Raw genomic sequence first — 25,544 nt, 5'->3', positions numbered from 1 at the left:
TATTGCAAGCGGGAGAAAAACAATTCGAACACAGAGCAAACTTTGACAGCTACATACCAAAACAGGTGGTTTTCTGCCGATTTATTATGATGGGTCACTGGTATACAATTGACTATAAAAAAGGGAAATAAGACTACGACATTTTGAAGTCATCATCATTGATCATCATTGCAACATTTTGTCGTTTTAAGCAATATTTTACAACAATATTTTAAGCGGTGCATGTTTGAATTTATTAATTCTAAATGCTTTTTTCGTTATCTGAGAGACATTGAAATCCAAATTTTTGCGTTTGCGTTTAAGTGGGTCCCACCCACTTAACTTCAAACTGCGCGAGCCCGGCTGAGCCATCGCATTTTGGCATGCATTGTAGATATATTTTTACTAGGAAAATGAATATTTCAGGTTCTCAGTTGCCTATTTTTATTGTATTAATAAAGTTACTCGTATAAAACTAGAAGAAAAAGTGTGTTAAATTGAACTTTGTCATCAAACCATAGGCGTACGAGGCGGGGGGACGAGGGGGGCTGCAGCCCAGTGTCAAATTTTTCGGGCACAACGCTAAGAATTCGGGCAACAAGCCAGAGAAAAAATAGAAAATAAGCAGACAAATCTCAACATTACATTCAAAACGAATTATGTCAACAGAAAAAGTATTGGAAATATACCGAACTTTGTGGTTCAAAAGTCCAACTTTCTCATTTATCTGCATCGTTTCCTCCCGCAAATTGCTATAATCATATTCGATTTTTCTCGGAAATTCTGCATCATTCAGCTGCAATCAGCTTTCTACGACTTGAAAGTTTGCGCGCGGTGGATCCAGTTTAAGAACTTGAAACAAAGCTGCGTTACGGTTACAAAAGTAATGAAGCTAATCCTTTTGACTCATATCAGCTCAAAACTTTCAAGAATATGGTTTAACCTATTCATCCCTGAATGTTTCACACACTTCTAATCACTTTCAAGTGGGGGAAAAACAATGTAAATTGCCTCCCAAAAATACTTTTATTTTTGCTGAACGATAGTGAATAAATAAAATATGACATTTTTTTTCGGGCAACAAGGTCTCTGCCCTCCCCAGGTCCGAAGGTGCCCGTACGCCTATGCATCAAACAAAGACAAAACTATCATGAAATTGCATCGGTCTGACCGTTGTTAACAGCTGTTGTCAATAACCATACATGTACCTGGGTAAAAACGTAGTGCAGGTTCTGGGGTTTTCACTTTTGTGAGAGTTGTTAAACCCAAGAGCTCGTTTACACTGGGCAATTGTTCGGGCAGCCAGACAAGAAATGCCGGGAGACAACCTACGATGCCTGGAATAGCATGACTCAGGCATTGGATAGTAACCATATATGCATGTCAATTGTAGCAGCACTGGTCAAATATCTCCCGAAATCTGGCACCCATTTCTACATCCTGGAGGACTAAAACAAGAAAAAGAACCGTTTTATTGATTATTTTAGATGTGAAGTAAATGTTAACCTGTTTTCTTTCAGCAATGAAGCTAACAACTGACGAGATTTTGGAGAAGATTGGCAGTTTTGGCCGCTACCAAATCGTCCTCAACATATTTTTCAATTTGGCTTATGCATTCTGGTGGGCCATTCCGGTGATGATATCGGTTTTCATTGCATCAGATCCCGAATGGAAGTGCAAAAATAACTCCACATGTCCGTTTACAGAAACCATGAGCCTAGGAAACAAACATTACAATCACAGATGTGATATTCCCAGGGAAGATTGGGAATTCAGCGATGGCTTCACTTCAGTTGTCACTGAGGTAAGCCTTTTTATTCAATGACTAACTACACAAGGCTTGGGGAGGGGGAGGGGGGGGGGGGGGGGCAGTGCGGCTTGCGCCTTCGGCGATCACAGATATCGAGTCTTATCTTACTCCAGCTCTGGCACTGCAGAAGACTACAGTAGAACCCCGGTAACTCGAACTCCGATAACTCGAACAACCCCGCTAACTCAAACTAACTTCTACTCCCTTGGATCCACTTTTCAGTCATTTTTACTCGGTTAACTCGAAAACCCCGCTAACTCGAACTGTTTTTTGTTTCCCTTCAGAGTTCGAGTTACCGGGGTTCTACAGTAGTGGATCAGTCGAAATATCGGCGAAATGTCGGCGTTTCGTTTAGACATCGGAAGAAAATGATTTGTTTATCTCGTATTTGCCATCGAGTCTCGGCTTCATAGCCGTAATGTTATAGTAATGCTTTGAGCTCCAACATTCACAAGAAATGGATTAACAAAACCGAACCTACTTCGCGATAAAGTTTATACACGATATCAGTGGCAAACGTTCTTTGTACAGAAACGGAGTAACGTTCGATGTCTATATCAGTCCTTCGATACAATGTAAGCTCTGTATGTCAGCAACTTGGCAAGTACTAAATGAAAAAAATATCCTGGTTTGCTGTGACCTTTCAGCAATACGTTCAATTTGGCGTTGTGATAAGTGACAAGTATTCATTATATTCCTGGGCCAGAACATTGAAATGTTCCCTTGAAATAATTCAGTCTAGACATGTAAACAGAACTGCCTTGACGTTCAAAAAGAAACCAAACTATATTATTTACGTGTATTTATGTTATCATTTTACCATTTCGTCATTTCGCCATTTCGCCATTTCGTGTTTTAAACACGCCCGTCCTGGGGCTTTCACCATTAAAACGTCCCCTTTGTAGCTGGTACGCCACTGAAGCTACCTCGTCTTCAGGGCGCTTTTCCTACCCCTCCCGCTCTGAAGGGAGTGGAGAGGGAAATCGGCTTCAAGGTTGCTCCTGAAGCCGATTTAGAAACATTGTAATTATTATGTTTGCCTCCCTAGCAAGACCATCACATTGAATAAGGCGTACTATTGTTATACCACTAAATTTCTACTCTCTATTTTTCACAGTTTGATCTTGTCTGCGACCGCGGATCATTGGGTTTCGTCTCAACATCTGTTATCTTTGCCAGTTTTTTCATTGGTGGTATTGTTGTGAGTTCCATCTCTGACAAGTTTGGAAGGAAGCGCCCTCTTTTCTTGTGTGGCTTTATTTGCTGCTTGTTTCACTTTGTTTCGGAATTTGCTCCGGCATTTTGGGTGTTTGCTCTTTTTCGTGCTATCATTGGATTCACGATCGGTAAGTAATATACAGTTCTCATTGTCCTCTTTACCTTTGTACCCAGACTTCTTTGTAGTTGTTCAGTCTTAGACGGGACAGCAAGCACTAGTATCTGTAGCTCGAAATGTATAAAGGTAGTAATCAAGTTGTAGTAATCATCTTGGCGTCATTTTGCGCCAAGATGATGCCATACGACGAAGATGAAATTTTCAACATGACACGGGTTCGAGTCCCCGACGGGAATCGAACCCATGGCCTCCCAGATACCGGTTGGGCGCTCTAACCAACTGAGCTACGAGAGACTCGTTGTGAGCTGGGCCATTTACTAGGTTGATATGTGACACGCGTCCTGCATACTGCTAGGATCAGCAATGTCGAAATCATCAAGTTTGTAGTAAATAATAAAGATGGTAAATTTTAAGCTCGGTTATAAATAATGATGATGAAGTTTTCAACATGACACGAGCATGGGACAAAGAAAAATTCTGAGTCCCCGACGGGAATCGAACCCATGGCCTCCCATACGTTTTAAAAAAATGTTTTGTTTATGATTTAAATCTAATCTCTATTAAGTAATAAAACGTGTGTTGTTGTTGTTGTTGTTGTTATTGTTGTTGTTGTTGTTGTTGTTGTTGTTAAGAAAACCGCCAGCTTAAATGAGCTGTCTCGGATTGCAATTTAAAATGTCAAACTCAAAAAATTAATTAATCGCAGCCAGGGTCATGTCCAGGTACAAATTTATGTGTACGTGAAGTATACCTGAAATAAATGAATATGTGTCCAGCGGTAGCAATGGAATAGCAATATGAAGTATACAGTTTACAGTTACAGTTTACACCGATGGAAAACCCTCTTGCCGAGGGTTTTCCATCGGTGGCTTCGCTTTCATCTTTTCTCAAAAGGCGATTTGCATAGGCGACAAACCACAATTCAATTCCTTGAAGTAAAACCAATAAATATTAAAAGGTTTTACTTACTCAATTTACTTTTCTTTAATGAAGGTGCCTACAGCATTCCATTATTCGTGTTAGTAACAGAGTTTTCCGGTATCCGCTACCGAGGCGCATGGATGGGCAAAATTCGAGAAGGTTAAAACGGATTTCGTTCGATCGGGTAAACTTTAAAAAAAGTCGGCCCGACTTTTTCAAGTTTATCTCAATTTGTATGAAAGTGTCATTTACAATGCTCGAAAATCATCGTTGTTTGTTATGTGGCTGCGACTTTGCCAATAAAAGAATTTTGCTCTGCCAATTTAAAGTTTAGAGCTCTTAATTAACGAAAATAAATATAATTACCTAAAATACCGCGACCTAGCCCCTTTAAGTGTTTACTTTTTGCATTTGAAAAAATGTAAAGGATATCCCTTGAAGATTTAGATCTCAACGTAAAGGTAGGTTTATTCATAAATTTGGTTATTGTTTTGTGTTAGTGTTATACATCAAGCTTCAATTACAGTTAGCTAAAATTAATTTTAAGTGTGGTCAGTAAGTAATTTAGTGCAGACATAATGCATGAGAGACCAATTCTTTATAGATGGAACCTCTCCTCATGTCTGAAGTAGATCAATTACGTAGATATTGATGTATATTTTGTTTGTTTGTTTATTCATCCACAGTTTCATCCCAGAATCTGTCCGTTGGTTGCTTAAGAAAGGTCGGCTGACCGAGGCAAGGAAAATTCTAAGTAACGTCGCCAGACTAAATGGTAAAGAAATGCCTGATGAAAAGTTCGACTTAACAAGTGACGAGCAGAATGAAAGACTTGGTGACTTTCGTGATTTGTTTAAAACACGAAGAATGATTCACAAGACGCTTGGATCCTGGGTAATGTGGTAAGTACACAAGAAAAATGTTAAGCCGAGAGTTCAATTTCCCGATTTGTCAGTAACTCCCATATAATGTAAATATCAGCTTTTAATAAATACTTCAGAAGATCCATTGCAATAAATATAATCTGAGTAAGTTTATTAGTTATATCGATTATAAAAGGTGTTTCATATTTCACCATCTTTGTCAAAAACAGGTTCGCTGGTTCCTTTCTCGGCTGGGCTATCATCTTTATTGCACCTTTTATTGGTGGCAGTATCTACATCAATGTGGTGATTTCCTTTGCTTCTATTTTGCCAAGTTATCCAATATGTGCTGCTTTGACATTGAGGTTAGAACTTATAAATTGTCACGTAATACAGTAAAAACCCGCGTATAAGAACAAGTGGATTAAGAACACCCAGGCCTGATTTTAGGAAATAAAGTACCATTTATATAAGAACACATTTAGCCTGAAAAATGAAAGTTTTTCTTATATTTCTTATATTCAATTACAGCACAGGGCACAGAGGAGTCAAGTCCGCAATTCAAAATCTCTACCGTGCAAAACGACCTTCAAAAGCTTTTCAAAGCGATCGTGTGAGCCGTACGTGATACAACGCCGTCATGCGATACTTGTTTACAGATCGTCTGGTCTGGTGATATCGTATTCATACCCTCATGCGACATCCGCAGACATCGATGTTTGTGGGCGTTACCAGAGAGACCACGGCACTTCGTGCCTCGTCGGAAAGCTTTGCTTTCCGAAAAAAAATCGTCGCCCCTTCGGGCGACGATTTTTTCGCCCCAGGCGACCATTGTCAGAATACGATATCACCAGACGATCTGCAAACAAGTATCGCATGACGGCGTTGTATCACGTACGGCTCACACGATCGCTTTGAAAAGCTTTTGAAGGTCGTTTTGCACGGTAGAGATTTTGAATTGCGGACAAACTTGACTCCTCTGTGCCCTGTGATTACAGTACAGTATTGCCTTGATTTATCAATTTAATTAAAATCAAAATACAATTGTGTGCATATATATTGATTTCATCTATTGGTAGCCTAGTATGTTCCTTATTTTAAGAAACTTTTTTTAAGAACACTTAAGAACACTTACAGGCTGATTTTGCAGATTATTTAACAATTATTCCATGAGCCCGCGTTGGATACGAGGTGGTAAATAGCCAACGACGCGCGAGCGCCGAGTTGGCTATAACGACTCGTATCCAACAAGGGCGAATGGAATAATTGTTTTATTAAATTCTTCTCAACTTTAAATCGACTGGACATTTCATTTTGATGTAAACGAAGTGATAGTATGAGGAGGCGCGGGAAAATTTCTGGCGCGTTGTTCACTTCTTGAGTTGAATGAAACATACGAGGAAAGCGAGCCAGAGAGTTTTCTTTCCAAGATTTTCCTCGAACAATCCCCTCTAAAGTCGTCTAAATATCCTGGAAATTGTGACAACAGTTAAGATTTACGAGAAGATCCGAAGCAAAAGCTTTTCTGGAAACTACAAGTCTTGTGCAAGTCGAACGAAGCAAGTGTTTACATTGTACTTCTTTACGGCTCCACGGCTGTCATCAAGACTGCTATATTATTTGAAGCGAAATTCAGCTTAAAGTGGAACAGGTTTGTTAAAGTATAAAAGGACAAAACCAAGATTGAAAGGTAACAAACTTTACGGAAGTGCTGAGCCTAGTTTTATGACGTACACTGAATGAAACTGTGTCAGTTTGCCGTTCTTTCTTAAATTACTTGCTGCTTTTCTACTTTATTGACTCGCTCTTGTTGTGTGTTTACAAGTATTATTAATTAAACTTTTCGCATCAATCCTTTTGTTTTGCGTAGTTAATTTTACTATGGCATTTCTGTGGTTGTGGTAGGCACCGCTGATTATTTCTTGTTCATAAAGTTCGCCAAATTTGCTGCCACCATTTTTCCGATGGAACTGTCGCTTCCCGGAGAAAAATTTTAGCTTGGCAAAAGTAACGCAATCATTTTCCAAATAAGGTCAAACTAAGGTATACGAGCTGACAACCGGGATTGAGTGAACCAATCAGAATGATAGAAATGCAATATCCGTGGCTGAAAATTTAATAAAACCCTTTATATAAGAACCAAATCAGCCTGAACCGCCAAAATAGGTGTTCTTATACGCGGGTTTTTACTGTATATCAAACACGAGAGACAGTGTTTCATCGGGACATCCAAACCCCGAACAGAGAGTTGAAAATCATGCGTACAACGCGCAGCGGAGAATTTTTTGACGAAATTTGAGGACTGTCTCGAGTGTTTGATATATCGTCTCAATCGAAACTAAAACTACGGAGTAAACGGAGAAATAAATCGTAAAAGTCTATGCTAATTAACACCGGGTATCCAAACCTCCTTCATGGTCATGATTTTCTTGATTTTATCTTGATAAATTATTACTGAATAAATTTGTTTGAGAATGTGCAAAGTTTGTCGATCAACAGCTGTTTTAATGTCTCTTCTCGTACTTTACAAAGCAAAGGCATAAGTTGTTCCCTCGAACTCCTTTCGACTGACTTAAGCTGCGTTCACATTTAACCCGAAACATGTTCAGAATAAACATGTTTCAACGAAACATGTTTCACCTAAACTTGCTTGTTATTGCATTGTTCACATTAGGTGTCAGTTTCAAACACGTTTTATGCCTGGTGTGTAATTTATGCGGCTTCACGGTTCTTGCATAAATCTTTACACTTAATTTAATCGTAAAAATATAGCTCGAAATTACGGCAATAAAGTTCCCATTAAATCTTTGTCTTTCTGTCTATTTTCCAGTCCTTCGATGAAGCAGGGCTTTAAAGCGTTTAGCAAGAAGACAGTATTGTCTGAATTTTCGCTATCAGTTGGTAACAGAAGATTTTTATTTTGTAAAATTTGTTTTTGCATTGCAATGCTGCAATGCTGCGCGCTTGTAGCCGCCGTCGTAAACTTTCGTGGCGATATTCTGCCAAATATTCTGCTTTCTATCCATTACCGATAATTCCGGCATATTGTATCGCTTTATTAGCCCATATTTTAAATAAACATTTGGTCATATAGAAAGCACAAATTTGAAGCTTTTGTACACTCGCCTCCTCACCGCATGCCCGCCATTTTTAACTTGTTTAGTCTGATCATGATTGAAACTACCTCGTTAGGTTGTTGCATTCATGATCAGATTAATCGTGTTTCAATCATGATTCGCGCAATGCACTGCCTGATGTGAACACTTTTCACAACGAAACATGTTTTATTCGTGATCAGAGTAATCATGTTTCGGCCTAATGTGAACGCAGCTTTACGTATTTTGAGGTGGACCAAATTTTGAAACCTTGGGAGCTATAAGCCGAAATTTTTAATCGCGGAAATCATTCTGAGCAAGAGAAACGTGTTCAGCACATACTTTTCACCTAGAAAAGTGTGTTTACCAACTTTTCCTCGAATTTGCCTACAGAAGTTCACTTTTGCGAAAGTTGTCCCAGTCTCCATTGTTTTTCTTTTCAACAGCAGTCCTAATTCAAAACATTTCACACAAAAATAAGAATTTATATGAAAATACACAATGCGATTAAAACTTGTTGTTTGGGAAGAAAGATATAGATTATGTTCATGTCCACACTAAAACGGAATCATTGCGACGGCTTATAATAACTCAAGTAAAAAAAAGGTAAAGCAACTTTATTTATACACGGTTTGTGTTTAAAGCTAGAAGCTTGTGGGGCCGTGTATATGAAACAATTATAATAACTCAAGTGAAAATTCAACCTCTTTTTCCAGCCATAAGAGAGCTTCAATTATTTACACACCTTATCAACTCGGAACTGTTGATTTGTAGGGTTGCATCGGTTCAAGGGATCACGACACCAAAGATTTCCCCGGTGCGGCGTCAAGAAATTAGTCCCATTGGAGTAGAAGTACAAGTAATGATCCATTCTTCTTATTTAATACAGGTTTGGACGCAGAAAATTAGTCGCAGTATCGTTTCTGCTAGCTGCCGTCGGAGCGATCGGGGCGCTTCTCCTGTCAGATAGAGCTGAATATGATAAAGGTAAATAATATTGAAACAAATACCACAAAGCAGTGATATGTTGCGTGCCGAAATACCGTTAAATTCCGGTTATAAGCCTCTCCACTTATAAGCACCCCCCGGTTATAGGCCCATCTACCTGGAAACAAAAAAATACATCCGATTATAAGCCCCCCTCTGCTGGATGACACTACTGAACAGGGCTAAATGTTGCTTTATTATGACTTAAATAGTGTTTCGATCAACACTCTCGTGTCTCGTTTCGAAACGTTTTTTTTATCCCGCTTATAAGCCCTCCCGGATATAAGCCCCTCCGCTTATAAGTCCACACAAAACCCCTTACGAACTTATATTGCCAGGGCTTATAACTGGAATTTTACGGTATTGGTAATTACACTCGAAGTTAAATATTTTTTTTTTGAAAAAAAAGAATAAGAGTCATTTCAATGCATCCACAATTGTTTTTGCATCTTAGGAAAGGAGACCAGTTTTATGAAAACCCTAAAGTGGTCCGTGCATAACTACTAGTCATGAATTAGTTATGATCATACATTGAGCAACTTAGTTAAATGTTTTTTTTTTAAAAGTTACCGTTGTTTCATTATCATTAAAATAGATTCATTCGTTTGATTCATTCATCTACTTCATTTGTCACAAATAAATAACATTTGTCCTGAGTTATTTATGAATTCGAAGGTACGAGAAGTACGTCACATCGACTATAAAAGCACTCGGTGGACCAGTCCTTTGTGTTACTTCGCTGTTTGCACCACATTTTACCATGCACTCATATATAACAAACGATAATTTTACTTTCCAACCATTCTTCTTTTAACTTGTAAAAATTGAAATAAGACCAACTTGCAGTGTTTTGGTTGCCATTTGTGCAAACACTATTTTACTTAATGACGTGTATTTCTTTTTTTTCCATCAGGTTACATGGCTGGCAAAATCTTCATGGCTATTGTTGTTGCTGGGTTAAGTAATGAGATTGCATTTACACTGGTGTATGTTTACTCTGCAGAGCTGTTTCCAACAACTGTGAGGTGAAATTACAATAAGGTCGATTGCTACTAGTAGCTAGACTGGGAATTAATGCAACGTTGCATATTTTCACATCTAATTAACCAAACGCGAGGGCAGTATAGTGGGAATATTGGTCCAAGGTCGGCTGTAGAGAAAAGACTTATGGCCGTTATTTTCCCAGTTAGTTACTGAGCAAGCATGGTTAAAAAAAAACTTATTACACAATTGAATAGCACTTTTAAAGAATAGAAGCGGAAAACAGAGAGAATAAAAAAAGGGATTGTGACCGAGGCCCACCTGGTGTAAAAAGAGTTCCGTAGCATTGTTTTAAACCAATTAAACGTATGGGAGGGGTTTTAATGCGAGTCAAGTTTTTATTTATTTACAGTAGACCCCCAGTAACTAGAACTCTGAAGGGAAACGAAAAACAGTTCGAGTTAGCGGGGTTTAATTCGAGTTATTGGGGTCCATTGAATAAGAGTGGGTTCAAATCCAAGGAAAACGGAAGTTTGTTCGAGTAAGCAGGGTTGTTCGAGTTACCGGGGTTCTACTGTGTTTAAATTGAGGGGGGAGGGGGGGGACAACTTCATGGAAGTTTGTGCCGGGTACAGCTGAGTGATAGAACTAGCAGCCCTAGGGAGTCCAGGGTCAGGCGTTGAATTGGTGGAGGGGGGGGAGGGGCAAAGTCAAGTCTTGGGTCATTGTCACCAGACTTTGCCAGTCACAGCAATATAAGACATGGTATTTTAATGATGATTGTCTTGTGTTTGGCAGCTGGCTGCAGCACTGTGTCAGCTTGGCTGTCGTTTGGGTTGAGTATGCACTTCACTTACCCTCAGGGGAAGGGAGGGTGGCTGTTGGTAGATTTCAAGGCTTTCTGTCAGCCGGCCGGGTACCTTTGTTGAAACAAGGCAGATAAAATAATTTATGCTCTTCCCAGGTGGCCGTTATTTCTTAAAAACCAACTATAACTTTCCAAATAAGTATCACCATATAAATCATTCCCAGAAAAGGTGGGTACGAACCAGCCCAAGAGAAAATGGGGAAATCTGTGTCAAAAATTCCGAACCTGTGGTGGGTGGGTGGGTAAATGTTGTATGTTCCTCAGAGCACTGATGGAAAGAGGACAGTAACCTGGCCCCCTCTGCTTAAAGACTGGCAGATTGAGGCCCTGGATGTTCGTCCCACCTAGCTGAGAGACTTGATATTAATAATACGCATAAAATAATTTATTCCCCCAGAGGTGGTGAATAAATATCCTTGAATGAATTTTCGCATGTTTTTAAATTTTTTATAGTAGGTATTTGTTTTTAAATTCTTTTTCTGTAAAGCGCCACTGAGCTAAAATGAGAAAAAGTATTTAATAATTATAATAATAATAATAATAATTTACTAGAATTTTATCATTCAATTATTATTACAATGTTGATATCGTGCCAGAAATTTTGAAATTTAAATTTGTATAAAAATACAATTTATTATTAATATAATTGCAAAGACATTTTATTGACTTTTTAACAGCTGATTTTTATTTCTGTATCTTTTTATCGATATGTGTACATTTTTTAATGATTATTGTGAAATAAAGTTATTATTATTATTATTATTATTATTATTATTATTATTATTAATAAAGGTAAGTTCTAACACAAATCTAATGTAACGATCACAAATCTAGAACCCTTTGTCACTCTCATTCAGAGTGTCAACCATCCATGAGAGCGATGGGCAAGGGGCATCAAAACCGAATTAAAATCTCATTTGTAGCCAATAAAAAATTGGAAATTCTAAGAGGTCAGCTGAGAGTAAATGTTTTAGGATATAACTGCGAAATGCGTTATTACAAGCACATTAATCGAAATAAGAAAACTGAGTTAATGGTGATTTTTTAGTGTTCTGGTAAACTCACAACGGGACGTTCGAAACAAAGATATCTATGTTAATGTATGCCTTGTTGTATCTCTGTTGGTTGTCAGGAATGTTGGAATGGGTACATCAACGGCCTGTGCTAGAGTCGGTGCCTTTGTTTCTTCCTATGCTCCGCTTTTGGTAAGAGAACATTTTTTGCACATGACGATCACGTACCTTTGTATTAACTTACAGTTATTCTTGCGCCAAAAATCCGTTGCATATTATGCAGTTACGATATCCCACGGGTCGCCGCATCCCACGTGCCGTAATCATGTGGCCAATGGCGAAGAGTTGTGCGACCAAAATGGACCTAAATTGATCCAGATTAGCTTTTTTATCACACTCTTACGTTGAAAACGGAATTTTGCAATGGAAAATACGGCAAGAAGAAAGGAAAGACGGGCATTTGGGGTTAAAACATTCATTATCGTGCGGTTGGTAATTAGAGGTTCCTTGAGTACTAGTCATGCTTTTGAAAGCTTGTTTCTGACAGTTTACGGCGCTTCTGTGAAATTTGCCGAAGTTTGATGCACGCTAAGAGAGAATCGTTCCAATAACCCAAGCCAATTCTCGTTTATGTTTAATAAGAATATCTGAATGCATTTTTGACCGAGAATTGAAAACGCCACATGCTAAACACTGCCGTTGAAAATTACTATTAAATTCAAATTTTTGTTGTCGTCAAAAAGTATTCCTGATCAGTTCATTTTTTTCAGTTGGAAGAGTTGCTCTAAGGCCCTGAAATTATATTCTAGCAAAAGAAAAAGTGTTTTTATGTTGACAGAAATAGAAATAAATGAAATATATTTTCTTTGTTTTCTCAAAATTAAAAGGGGGAACAAACTACATCAGGGGAAACAAACTACATCAGGTTTCTTATCTACCTTTAAGCTATTAATGAGCAAACAATGAAGGAAATCGATTTTTCATCTTCTGACACGAAACCAAGATTCTGCTTGGCCGATCGTGAAAGTCGTCTTTAAGTATATTTGTTATGGAAGAAGCTATTTTTATGATTGCTATTATTCATCACCTGAGAAGTGCGATTTAAAACAAAACTTCGGTTATTTGTTTCCGTCTTAAATGTTTGCATTTACCAAAGAAGTTCCTGGTTAGGGCCAGGTCTAGAAAAAGGTATCGATTTTCCTGAAAAAACGGAAGGCAAAATCATAAATTTTGGTCTCAAATACGGTAACTGTTTAAGGATGCGCGCCAGAGACCCTCACACAGATTTTCGGAGGCCTCCGGAGTTTTTTTTCTATGCAAACAATATTATATATGGCATTTATGGATCTCAGGTCGCACATCATTAACCGTACCGTATAAGGCGCATTGTTATAAGCTCGACGTTGATCATCTCTCTTGAATGCAAAGAGCAGATGTTCCGTTAAGACATTCCTTTTGTGAAGCGATCAACTGAGTCGACTTCTTCTTCCTACTTTTTAGATGTCCCAAATTCCAGGGCATATCACTGGGTAAAATCTCACACTGATCAAACACATACATTTTTATGCATTTCCATTTTGTTTTCATCAGCTCGGCGTCCATCGTTTTTTGCCATTTGGAATAATGGCCGGCCTCGCTTTGGCAGCCGCCGCTGTGTGCATGACTTTACCAGAGACTTTCAACCAACCAACAATCGAAAATTTGTCTCAGGATAAAAAAAAGTCAAAGGAAGAACAAGACGAGAACAAAAATGCGAAAGATAACAAAGAAGAAGAGACCAATTTAATGTGAATGCAATCCGAAGAACATTTACTGTTAAGTACACATGGGTGTTTATAATGGGTACCTTTGTAAAACGAATTGGTAAACACTATTGCTTTATTGCCTATTAACTCCTGACCTTTTCTTCGGGTATTCATAGTCTAGGGTGGAGAGGTGTTAGTCCTCGTAATGAAATAGCCCTTTTGAGGACTTAATAGAGCTTTTAAAAACTTGTTGGTCTTGTTGCATGTATATCGTATAACTTTTTAATTCTTTCTGATCTGGCCGAGAGTGAGCGAGCATGTTATACGAGCCGCGCAGCTAGCGGCTTCGCCTCTCGTAAATCGCGCTTATCCTGAGCCCCTGTATATATATTAACGGGAGCCGATGGAAGGAAGGCGATGATTTGCCATCCGAATTCCATCCCTAGTTTAACTGAGGAGGCTTCCATCTCAAACGGATGGGGGGCTCGTTGTTGAATCGAATTAAAGGAGACCAATCTGGGCGTGGTTCAAAAGTACTACAGTCAACTCTTTCTTAACGGACACCTCTATAAGACGGACACCTCCATAAGACGCACACCTGGTGATGGTCCAAGCCGTTTTAAAATCATTTTAATGTAACCAAACTCCCTATAAGACGGACACTTCTCTAAGACGGACAACGGACACTTTGAAATCATAAACGGACACTTGAGAGGTGTTTATGTTCATTTTGTTTCGCAAAAATACTTCCAAACTTCGTATCGACCTTAAGCAAAGGTAGTCAGCGCCCTTAGGATACGTGTATACCAAGCTTACTAACCAAAAAAAATGACGCTTTAACGGATTACTTCTCTGCTTACGTCAGGTCGTTTTCTACTTACCGTATCAAAGCTTGTAGAAGCTCCAACTTTCGCTTTAACAAGCAAACACGGTCTTTTTATTGTTTTAGTCTTGCAACGGGTTTAGCTTTATTATTTCAGAATTACTGGTGTCATGTTACCTCGACTCTCTACAAGGCGGAAACCTCTATAAGACGGACATTTGCAGCCGGTCCCAAAGGTGTCCGTCTTAGAGAGAGTTGACTGTATTTGAATGTTGTAGGTTTCATTTTGCCGTACGTGAGTCTGACACATATATGACGTCACAATATGTAAGAACAAAAGTCACTCTTCTTAACACATTTTGACGTGTTCTGTAATCTGTAATCTATAAAACTTCAATAGAGGCATTACGAGAGAGCGAGCATTTAAGTAATACAGTGGAACCTCTCCGATCCTTACGGACACTTATTATCTGCCATAGGGATCAAACTCATATAAATTTAACCTCTTTATACGGACACTCTGGTGATCAGGTGATGATAGTTTGTGTATGTAATACAATTTCCTGTTTGTGGTTACAAAACCAGCAACGCTTTATTGAACTTAGATGTTTACAGAATTGTACTTTATATTATTTTTTTACATTCAGCGTTGCGTTGTAGATCATTTCGTTTGAAAACAGTGATTCGTATACAGTACACGTATCTGAAATGTTCAATGTAGGTCTCTACTGGCAGACAGTGTCTCGATACTGTACCGTATTAAAGAGGTTCGGATTGAATGTTTAAAAGAATAACAGTATAAAACACCTTTTACTCAAACTGTTTTCGCAAAAGGGATATAACTCGCTTAATGGACAGCGGCTGTAAGGGCTGCATCCTATGCTGCACATAATGTCTTTTTTTTACATTCAGCGTTGCGTTGTAGACATAATGTCTACAACGTTTTACATTCAGCGTTGCGTTGTAGATCATTTCGTTTGAAAACAGTGATTCGTATACAGTACACGTATCTGAAATGTTCAATGTAGGTCTCTACTGGCAGACAGTGTCTCGATACTGTACCGTATTAAAGAGGTTCGGATTGAATGTTTAAAAGAATAACAGTATGAAACACCTTTTACTCAAACTGTTTTCGCAAAAGGGATATAACTCGCTTAATGGACAGCGGCTGTAAGGGCTGCATCCTATGCTGCACATAATGTCTTTCAAGTCATATTTTTTAGTCATAATTTTACAATTAGTTAAAGATTTTAACATTTTTTTATATCATAGATTATAATAACATTTTTATATCACTTATGTATATTTTTTTGTATTGATATTAGTATAAGTGTAGTTTTTAGTTTTAACCAGTGTCCCCTAATTAGTATGGTGTATTATTCCCAGGCTATAAGGTTTTGTCACTTTAATAAAGTTCTCACTCACTCACTCACTCACTCACTCACTCCATTGTCAGGTGTTCTACTCTTTTGCTTTTGCTTATGATTGACTGCTACGAAAACGTTATCGTTTGGGACAAGTTTGGGACTTTTGCATAAAAGAGCAGTCAAACTTGGTTGAAATTGATTGTACACTGATTGTACACTGAGGACTTGAGATGGATATCATGTTATTTAACCACTATTCACCAAAGTGGAGGTGGCTAGTGGTGGATATTTACCGAGCCGCGAATTGTTTTAGTATATACTAAAACAGTGAGATAACTAATATAGCTTGAAGGATGATTTTTGACTACTTTATTCCTTCAAGAGATTACAATTCTCTCGCACGCGTTGCTTGGAGGTGAATAGCAAAGGATATTTGGAGTTTGAGTAGCCAATCAGCGCGCGCCAAAAACGCTATACTTATACCTAATCGTACCTTTTTGGTACGCTTCGGCGGCATATCAGGCGAGTTTGGTCGAGCCATGGTTCGTATTTTGGCGAGACGCAGTCGAGCCAAAATACCCATGGCGAGACCAAACGAGCCTGATATGCAGTCGAAGCGTACCAAAAAGGTACGATTAGGTATTTACCGTACCCAAATTCAGCCAAAAGTCCTGTTATATTTTTCGCTCTGTTGAAGCCATGCTTGCAAAAAACGTACTGCAAATTATGTTGACTTGGACTTCAACACTTTTACCAAGTTCTTCTTCTGCCTTTTTTTTCCACTCGTTTGTTTAGGGTTTCATTCTCTAAATTTTCAAAATCAAAATCAAGCGAAAAATTTGGAAATTCCGACTCCATTTTTTCATTTTCATTTTTTACTCGTCGGCAAACATCGCGCAATTGGCAAGCGCACTCAAGTTTAGTTTTGGCGGGAAAGTTTTTCTCTTTTTACGACCGCTAAACACCGCTAAATTTAAATTACAAAGTTCTGTTTTTATTGGTAAAACCTCCTCCTTAATTCATCGTACAGTAACACTACTTTACTTCAAAGTGACCGTGATATGGGGCATATCAGGTCAGTGACTTGATATCGTAGGATATCAGGACAGTAGATCGCGCTTCTGATTGGCTAATTGCGAATTTGGGTACGGTAAACTGTCTTATTATATACTTATTATTGATATTTAATGTATTTATGTTTATATTTGGCAGAATCACTTCATAGATTTAAATGAGATACAGTGTTATACCAAAGACAGTATACACATCAAATATAACTTTCGATCCCCCTTCCCCCTCTGTCAAATGATTTTTTTTTTTACTTTGAGCCCACCATCTTTACATAAATGTTACTAAATGCCCCCCCCCCCCCCACCGGTTTTAGCTCCCCCTCCTATTTATTGTTACACAGAAAGGCTCAGCAGAGAGAACGCCATTGGTCTGTTTACAGAAAAGTTAGCCATCTGTTTTTTCTCAATTATGCTTGGATTGGTCAACTGTCCTCCAGGTGGACGGTTGAGTCGAGTAACCGCACTGTATAATCTTGGATTAGTATTTATCGTCTTTCGAACAACCTGGCTCTGGTTTTTAACATCAGTGACCCACTGACCAATCCGTTTAACGGCAGAAACAAAATCAAGCTCTTGATGGCAGAGTTTGCATTGTGTTCGAATCAGTTTCTTAAAATCTTGCTGAAGAAAAGTGACGTATCAAGAAATGCGTTTCAACTTTGATAACAATAGGCTTTGTTTTACAAGCGAAAAATGACCCTATATGGCCATTTTTGAACAATGGCGCAACAGCTTCAGAACACACGAGGGATTTGACGAAGTTTCCGATTAGCATACGAGCGGGAAATTTAAACGCTCGGAAAGATCGAAGAAAAGACAAATTCTCCCGGGGAGGGTGATACTGGTAGGTTTTGTTCAGTGCAAATAGCGACGGCGCGGGGGACGGGTAGGGGCGACAGTTGCATAAAGGTGAACAAGTGGAAATAAAAATTAAGAAAGGTTTCGAGTTCAAAAAGCGTTTCGCCTCTTCATAAGTATGAATAAACGTTAAGCAAGAGTTTGAGTGCAAAGCGTGGGTTCGCGTCTTCGCAAGTGCGACTAAAAGTTTCGAGCAACGTTTCGAGTTCAAAGCGTCGGTTTGTTTCTTCACAAGTCTGAATAAAATTTTAACAAGAGTTTGAGTTCAAAGCGTGAGTTCGCGTCTTCGCAAGTGCGACTAAAAGTTTTGAGCAAGGTTTCGAGTTCAAAGCGTCGGTTTGTTTCTTCACAAGTGTGAATAAAATCTTAACAAGAGTTTGAGTTCAAAGCGTCGGTTTGTGTCTTCACAAGTGTAAACAAAAAGTAAAGCGAGAGTTCAAGTTCAAAGCGTCGGTTCGATTCTTCACAACTGTGAATAAAATCTTAACAAGAGTTTTAGTTCAAAGCGTGGGTTCGCGTCTTCGCAAGTGCGACTAAAAGTTTCGAGCAAGGTTTCGAGTTCCGAGTCAAAGCGTCGGTTTGTTTCTTCACAAGTCTGAATAAAATCTTAACAAGAGTTTGAGTTCAAAGCGTGAGTTGGCGTCTTCGCAAGTGCGACTAAAAGTTTCGAGCAAGGTTTCGAGTTCCGAGTCAAAGCGTCGATTTGTTTCTTCACAAGTCTGAATAAAATCTTAACAAGAGTTCGAGTTCAAAGCGTGAGTTGGCGTCTTCGCAAGTGCGACTAAAAGTTTCAAGCAAGGTTTCGAGTTCAAAGCGTCGGTTTGTTTCTTCACAAGTCTGAATAAAATTTTAACAAGAGTTTGAGTTTAAAGCGTGAGTTGGCGTCTTCGCAAGTGCGACTAAAAGTTTCGAGCATGCAAGGTTTCGAGTTCGATTGAGCATTTATGATTTGAAATCATAAATGCTCAATCTTTCTTTTTATATAGCACTCAACTGGAACACCATAAATTTCATTACCCATAGTAACTATTGGCAACAATTCAGCACGAAAGCAGACACAACTTATCTGTCCGCAGTAGGTCAGTATGCCAATCACACAGCAATATCACCCGAGCAGTGGCAACCACGGAAAGCTGTTTCGTCCTTGTTAGGACTCATCAGCATGGCATAGCCCCAGCTGAAAGGGTTCACTTATGATCACAGACCCCCCCCCCCCCTCCCGTTTATTTCCGGAGCGAATGCAAAAGCACTGCTTTAAGCGCTACCTCCACCGTATTCATGGCTGCCACTGCTAACGTGCATGTCGGCATTCCGCACAAGCTTTTCAGTAAGCTTTTGTAGGACAACCCTTCTCAAAACAGCAAATAGCCGTACATGCTGCTCCCATCAAAGCCCAAATGGCCTTTTATCCGTTTTGCCGGTTGAAAAAAACATTCATTTGTTACAGAAGTCCCTTCTGATTTGTCGGCAATTTTCTGTTAACTTTGAGGTGTATTAAAGGGACTATGTCACGGATTTAAACAGATTTTTAAACAGTCAAAATTTATATTTATGTCGTAGGAAACCTAAAAATAATTGTCCATTTTTATTAGCAATTGCTATTTTAATAATAAAGTATTATTTCGCTTGTCTCACGACGTACTCACATGTGATGAAGATCGCAACGTTTCGACTGCATACTGCTAGTCTTCATCAGGCGATAAGGTCGACTGGTTGTGCGTTAGCTTATAAAGCACACGGCTGCGCTGTGATTGGTTGGTTTTCAACAGCTCTGATTGGTGCATTTCGATCCTCAGTGTTCTGCATGCTGGTGTACTGTTGCTCCCTCGGCGGTCCGCAGTCGTACAGTTCTCCTGTTGTTGTGTTTTTTGATCGTGGGCATCCATGCTTCAGGAATTTCAATTCCACTGTCCCTGTTGATATTATTAGGGTGAAGTCTTATGTGAATCGCCTCTTTGACCCGGCGTGTGTACCAGTGCGAGTCACGATCAATAAACTTTACCTCATTCCAAAGCGGGTAGTGTACGGTGTTGTTGGTATGCTCTGCAACGGCGGAAGTCTGGGTGCGTGCGAGTCGGATGTCCCGGTCGTGTTCTTTGATCCTATCTTGCATAGGTCTTCCAGTCTCGCCGATGTAAACTTTGCCACATCCACAGGGAATCCTGTAAACAACGCCATCTTGCTTAGTCGAATCAACAGCGTCTTTCGGCCGTACTAGTTGTGATCGTAGTGTAGTTTCCGACTTGAAAACAGCGCGCACGCCTTGTTGTTGTAGGCAGCGGCGAAGTTGCTCGGAAAGACCTTTGACATAAGTTTTAGTGCTCTATTTTAAAGCACTAAAACTGTTTAAAAGCGCGTTTGGCTATAGATGGCTCGGATGGAAATGGCTTGCAATTGGAAAACGTTAGCCAACGTTTTCAAATAGTTTCCGCGCGCCTCCAAAAAAATCGATATTTATAGCCGAAGTTTGATTTTTATCCCCAAATAAAGGTTATATCTTCAGTTAAATGTTCATAGATAATGTTTTTCATGGGTAAAGTTGCCTACCACTAATTCAGAACAGTTTAGACCAAAAATCTGCGAAATCCTACCCTGGCTGCCAGAGATTTTTCTTGCGCGGTTTCCGGTGTCGGTGATCTCTTTACACGAGTGTGTATATCAAGTCACGAGTGCGATATTCACGGTATGCCACGAGTAAACATTGCATAACTATTTTATCCCATGCCTCTTACACACGCTTAACAAAAGCTTACTAGAAAAATCAGAAATTCGGACAACGTACAAAAAGGTACAACTTCGAGTGATCGATAGATTAAAAATATTGTGAACTTAAGCTTTCAATGTCTCCGTATCCAGTTTAGATTCCTCCGTCTGCCTACGGATAGCCAACATAATACGGCATATATAAGTTTTCCCGGCGTACGTTCTGTTGATGGTAGGTCTTTGCGTGCTTTGTTTCAGAATATTTCAGGTTTTGCATCAACGTAACAAACTTCTTGCAATCTAAAGCTGTTTTCTTCACCGTTCCTGGGTTTTCGATCGCTGTTTGGCGAATTCCTCGGTCTCTAGCAACACTGAGGTCTTTCGGAAGATTTAATTCCCCCCCCCCCCCCCCCCCCCAAACCCCTCACCCGGTCTGAAAAGATCCAAACAAAAGCCTGGTCTGAATAGGGTTAGTGTGTTAATTTTTTTCCTCTTGCCGCTTCACTAGCCCCTATGGTTATTCCAGGCAGCAAGTACTCTTACTTAATTCTAATTACTTTTGTATTAATAGTTTTTGTAAGAGCAAGAGTGCATTAAAGCACGTTGTTGTTGTTCAAACAAATCGCATTTTTTAATATCAAATTTTCTACAGCGGTTTGCAAGCGTATAGCGACACATTTATAGTTTTTGTGACAGTTGTTGCCTAAGGCTAAAAAAATGCAGTCAAATAAAATAAACAACTGTTTGCCCATATTGGTCTCTTTTCTTCACGTAGACGAAATTGCCATCGTTTGTTGATGGATGACCTAACTCAGATCAACCAACCTAGTCTGATATTATTAGCATCAGTAGAGTGTCATAAGGCGAATGTGTAGTAATCCGGGTAGACTTTCCAAAGTCTTCTCATCATAGCAATTGAAGTTTATCAACAAGTTTTACAAAAGCAGTCATCAAGCCGTTATCAGTACAACAGTTAGTGGTGACAGTCCGTTTCAAACTTCATTCACACTAAATTGGCTTCTTCTTCTTTGTCATCTTTCGCATTTTTGTTCTCGTCTTGTTCTTTCTTTGGTTTCTTTTTATCTTGAGACAAATTTTCGATTGTTGGTTGGTTGAAAGTCTCAGGCAAAGTCATGACCACAGCGGCGGCTGACAGAGCAAGGCCGGCCATTATACCAAATGGCAGAAAACGATGGACTTCAAGCTGATGAGAAAATGGGAAAGAACATGTGAATTAAACGTGAAATACATAAATTTGTAATTTTGCTAGTGGTATACTCTGGAATTTGGGACATAGTAAATTTCTAGGATGACGTGCTTTATATGACGAGACTGGAAGCAAGATGCAAAGCCATCACGAAACAAAATTGACTACAATTAAAACTAAAGATGTGATGGTTTTATCTTACCAGTAGCGGAGCATAGGCAGAAGCAAAAGCACTGACTCTAGCAGAAGCTGTCGATGTACCCATCCCGACATTCCTGAGAGAAGACAAAACAAATAAAAAAAAATAAAAATAAAAAGTATTTTTATAGCGCCAAAATCCACTAATTGCTCATGGCGCTTTACAATAAAAAAATATTAATAAAATGATGTTAAAAAGTTAAAAACTCTAAAAATTTTAAAAACGGATATTTACAAATATAAGTTCAAATGTACCTAAAAAATAATAATAATTAAAAAGCCTGTTTAAAAAGGTTTAAAACAAGGCATACTTAATATAATTGTCAATAACAACCACATTCATTTTCGCTTGTCCTCAATGTCTCACTACTTCTACCATTTTTACTATTAAGCTTTCCATAAACCATTTGACACTTTAATCTTAGTTAATTTATTCACTCTAAGATGTTGTCTAGTCCTCCAATATTTTTAATTCTTCAACAATCGATAGAAATAAATCAATTTTTGGTTTCCACTCCTTGCACATCTGGATAGTGTGCCGACACTCTGATTCAGAGTGTTGAGAAGACCTTACGCGATCGTTATATCAGATTTGTGTTATGTCTTAGCTTCAATGGCACCGTATACAGCTTTAAATTTTTCGCCAGAATACTGCAAATTTTAATATTGACAAGCTAGTGGCAGTCGATCCTAGAGTTATTATACCTCACAGTTGTTGGAAACAGCTCTGCAGAGTAAATATACACCAGCGAAAATGCAATCTCACTATTGAATTTAGCGACGACCAAAGACATGAAGATTTTGCCAGCCATGTAACCTGATGGAAAGAAACCACATGTAATAAGTACGTTAGTATGTTATGACAACCAAAACAGTGCAGAGGGGGATGAATAGGGGTACGCAATTCCGCCGATCCGTGCTATTTTTTGGCGAAATCCGCAAATCCGCCGCTACTTCCGTACAAAAATCTGAACCCACATTACTTAAAAACTTTGTGTGGTAGTTTCCCTGCGACAGACGGTAGATGCTGTTTTTATGCCAATTTTTCAATTTATTGCTTGTTTTTGCGGCTATTTCGCCAACATACCGACGAAGACCGACCCAAGTGATTCGAACTAATGTAATCTATTTCCGAAAAATAAATTAGATTAATTAATTGATTTGTTCATTAACATTTAATATGAAAAATTGAAACTTTGATACAACAGCTAACTAATGCGTGGTCATAACTATATCATGACTATTAACGCACGAATATCAAAATATTACAGGCTTGTGGCTCCATATTTTTACCTTTATCAGATTCTGCTTTATCTGACAGGAGAAGCGCGCCAATCGCCCCCACGGCAGCTAGAAAAAATGATACTCCAAGTATTTTTCTGCGACCTACCCTGTATTAAATAAGACGAAACGATAACTACATGTTAGTATTTCCACTCCGATGAGAGATTGTATAGTGACGCCCCGCAAACGAAGAAGCCTCTTTGTATCGGATTTGTGTTAGATTTCAGTTTTAATGGCAGGGCATCTACACCTTTAAATTCTGCTTTGCTGTCGTATGCTGCTGGTGAAAGATGCTGAATCTTCACTTGCCCTTATTTTTTTCTTTTTAACAGCAGCAGTCCTGATTCAAAACATTTCACATGAAATTAATTTCAATTTTCATCAAAGTAAACAATGCGATTAAAACTTGTTTTGTTGTTGTTAAACGTAAGTTATGTTTTTCTTTTGTCGGCCTCATTAAATTAGAACAATAAATTGTTTGTGGCTTATAGTTCCCCAAATTTTCCAGATTTTGACGACCGATGTATAGTAGTCTTTTATCTTTTTTGTATACTTGATGAGAAATCATGATGGCATCGCCAGTAATAGTAGGGAGTGCCAATTGTAAGGATTCTAAGAAATTAAAAATGAATGTTGCCTCTTGAAGAACAAAAGGAATTATAAAACCTGTTGTTAATCGGCAATTAGCAAGGCTAATGTTCAGCCACATTGTTATTTATTACCTCATTGTCAAAACAGCACTTATTGGATAGGCAGGCAATCCAGCTACTGTAGAAATTAGCACATTGACATAGATATTGCCACCAATAAATGGTGCACTGAAGGCGATACCCCAGCTAATAAAAGAAGCAGCGAACCTGTTTTGGAGAGAAACGGAAAAAGGATCACTGTAGTCTCAATAACAAACTAACTCAGATCACATTTGTTGGAATAAATTCCGAAAGAATTTATCAAGATCTGCTATTTTACAAAAAAGGTTTTCAGAGCAGTTTCTTATTAGTGGAGCCTTTTTGACAAACCTACCAACGACTGTGCGTGAAAAAAAGGAGCGTGTTGTTAAATCAGGACATGCAACTGTTTCACTAAAAAAGCTTAAAACAAGTAAAGATGACGGGCGAGTCGTCTTAAGTGAGAAGTAGTTGGCACCTCAGGTACCAGATCCAAAGCCCAACATGGAGTCCATTTTATCGTAGGCAAGAAAATACAGTTTCAGCTTAGCATTTTCTTGTGTACTTACCACATTACCCAGGAGCCAAGCGTCTTGTGAATCATTCTTGGTGTTTTAAACAAATCACGAAAGTCGCCAAGTCTTTCATTCTGCTCTTCACTTGTTAAGTCGAACTTTTCATCAGGCATTTCTTTACCATTTAGTCTGGCGACATTACTTAGAATTTTCCTTGCCTCGGTCAGCCGACCTTTCTTAAGCAACCAACGGACAGATTCTGGGATGAAACTGTGGATAAATAAACAAACAAACAAAATATACATCAATATCTACGTAATTGATCTGCTTCAGACATGAGGAGATGTTTCATCTATGTAAAGAATTGGTCTCCCATTCATTATGTCTGCACTGAATTACTTACTGACCACACTATAATTAATTTAAGCCAGCTGTAATTTAGGCTTGATGTACAACACCAACACAAAACAACCAAATTTATGAATAAACTTTCTATTACGTTGAGATCTTAATCTTTAAGGGATATCCTTTGCATTTTTTCAAATGCAAAAAGTTAACACTTAAAGGGGCTAGGTCACGGTATTTTAGGTAAATCTATTTATTTTTGTCAATTAAGAGCTCTAAACTTTAAATTGGCAGAGCAAAAGTCTTTTATTGGCAAAATCGCAGCCACATAACAAACAACGATGATTTTCGAGCATTGTAAATGACACTTTGATACAAATTGAAATAAACTTTAAAAAAAAGTCGGGCCGACTTTTTTTCAAGTTTACCCGAACGTAATCCGTTTTAATCTTCTCGAATTTTGCCCATCCCTGCCCCTTTTTGGCCTTTCTGTTTTTTTTTTGTGTGTGTTCTTCTACAGTTTTAAGTCGTTATTATGATATTTTCGTTGAACAGTTGGTCAGTGCCGAAATTGCCTAAAATTGCGTGACATAGCTTAACAATTCAAATCAGCAGGACGTCAAATACGTCATCCTGAGCAAACGAATTTATAGCTACTTACAAAAAGCCGGCTGTAAAGAAAAATCCAGGGACTCCAGTAACAACGAGGAGTTGTCGCCAATCTCTTATGACGTAGGCAACACCTGCCAAAACCATGGTGAATAGAAAGAACCCAGTCCACACTAAACCCCCTGCAAGGCCTCGGTAGCGGATACCGGAAAACTCTGTTACTAGCACGAATAACGGAATGCTGTAGGCACCTTCAGTAAAGAAAAGTTAATCGAGTAAGTAAAACCTTTCAATATTAA

At 38.7% G+C, this 25,544-nt stretch overlaps 3 protein-coding genes across 6 annotated transcripts in view; 2 read left to right on the top strand and 1 right to left on the bottom strand.

The window, feature by feature from the left end:
- The window catches only part of LOC144651023 (organic cation transporter protein-like), a 65,904-nt gene extending 49,655 nt beyond the window's left edge, over positions 1-16,249 (top strand). The window contains exons 11-12 of one of the 3 annotated variants that reach the window (XR_013570243.1): positions 13,780-13,847; positions 14,058-15,169. The gene's annotated coding sequence lies outside the window, so the exon portion shown is untranslated. Of the gene's footprint in view, positions 1-13,779; positions 15,170-15,495 lie in introns of those variants that run through there. The other 2 variants (XR_013570242.1, XR_013570241.1) reach the window with 2 other exon arrangements.
- Positions 1,502-13,785, top strand: LOC144651025 (solute carrier family 22 member 15-like). Its single transcript, XM_078510884.1, is given in 9 exon segments — positions 1,502-1,783; positions 2,907-3,135; positions 4,119-4,205; positions 4,636-4,948; positions 5,140-5,274; positions 8,894-8,991; positions 9,905-10,016; positions 11,973-12,045; positions 13,444-13,785. Coding segments are annotated over 9 exon segments (1,530 nt in total). The 3' UTR covers positions 13,645-13,785.
- Positions 16,250-21,010: 4,761 nt separating the features above from the next.
- Positions 21,011-25,544, bottom strand: part of LOC144651010 (uncharacterized) — a 10,238-nt gene continuing 5,704 nt past the window's right edge. For both annotated transcript variants that reach the window (XM_078510860.1, XM_078510859.1), the window contains 7 exons: positions 25,298-25,496; positions 24,346-24,561; positions 23,831-23,965; positions 23,118-23,215; positions 22,530-22,641; positions 21,829-21,901; positions 21,011-21,623 (listed from right to left, as the gene is read on the bottom strand). In XM_078510860.1, coding sequence (XP_078366986.1) covers positions 21,423-21,623; positions 21,829-21,901; positions 22,530-22,641; positions 23,118-23,215; positions 23,831-23,965; positions 24,346-24,561; positions 25,298-25,496 — 1,034 coding nt within the window. In that variant the 3' untranslated portion in view covers positions 21,011-21,422. The remainder of the gene's footprint in view (positions 21,624-21,828; positions 21,902-22,529; positions 22,642-23,117; positions 23,216-23,830; positions 23,966-24,345; positions 24,562-25,297; positions 25,497-25,544) is intronic.

The sequence above is a fragment of the Oculina patagonica genome, chromosome 4 (genome assembly GCF_052425735.1).
Source record: "Oculina patagonica isolate OP01 chromosome 4, crgOcupat, whole genome shotgun sequence".
Taxonomy (NCBI): domain Eukaryota; kingdom Metazoa; phylum Cnidaria; class Anthozoa; order Scleractinia; family Oculinidae; genus Oculina; species Oculina patagonica.
The sequence above is the reverse complement of the archived record's forward strand: the minus strand, read 5'-3'. Positions and strand labels throughout refer to the sequence as shown.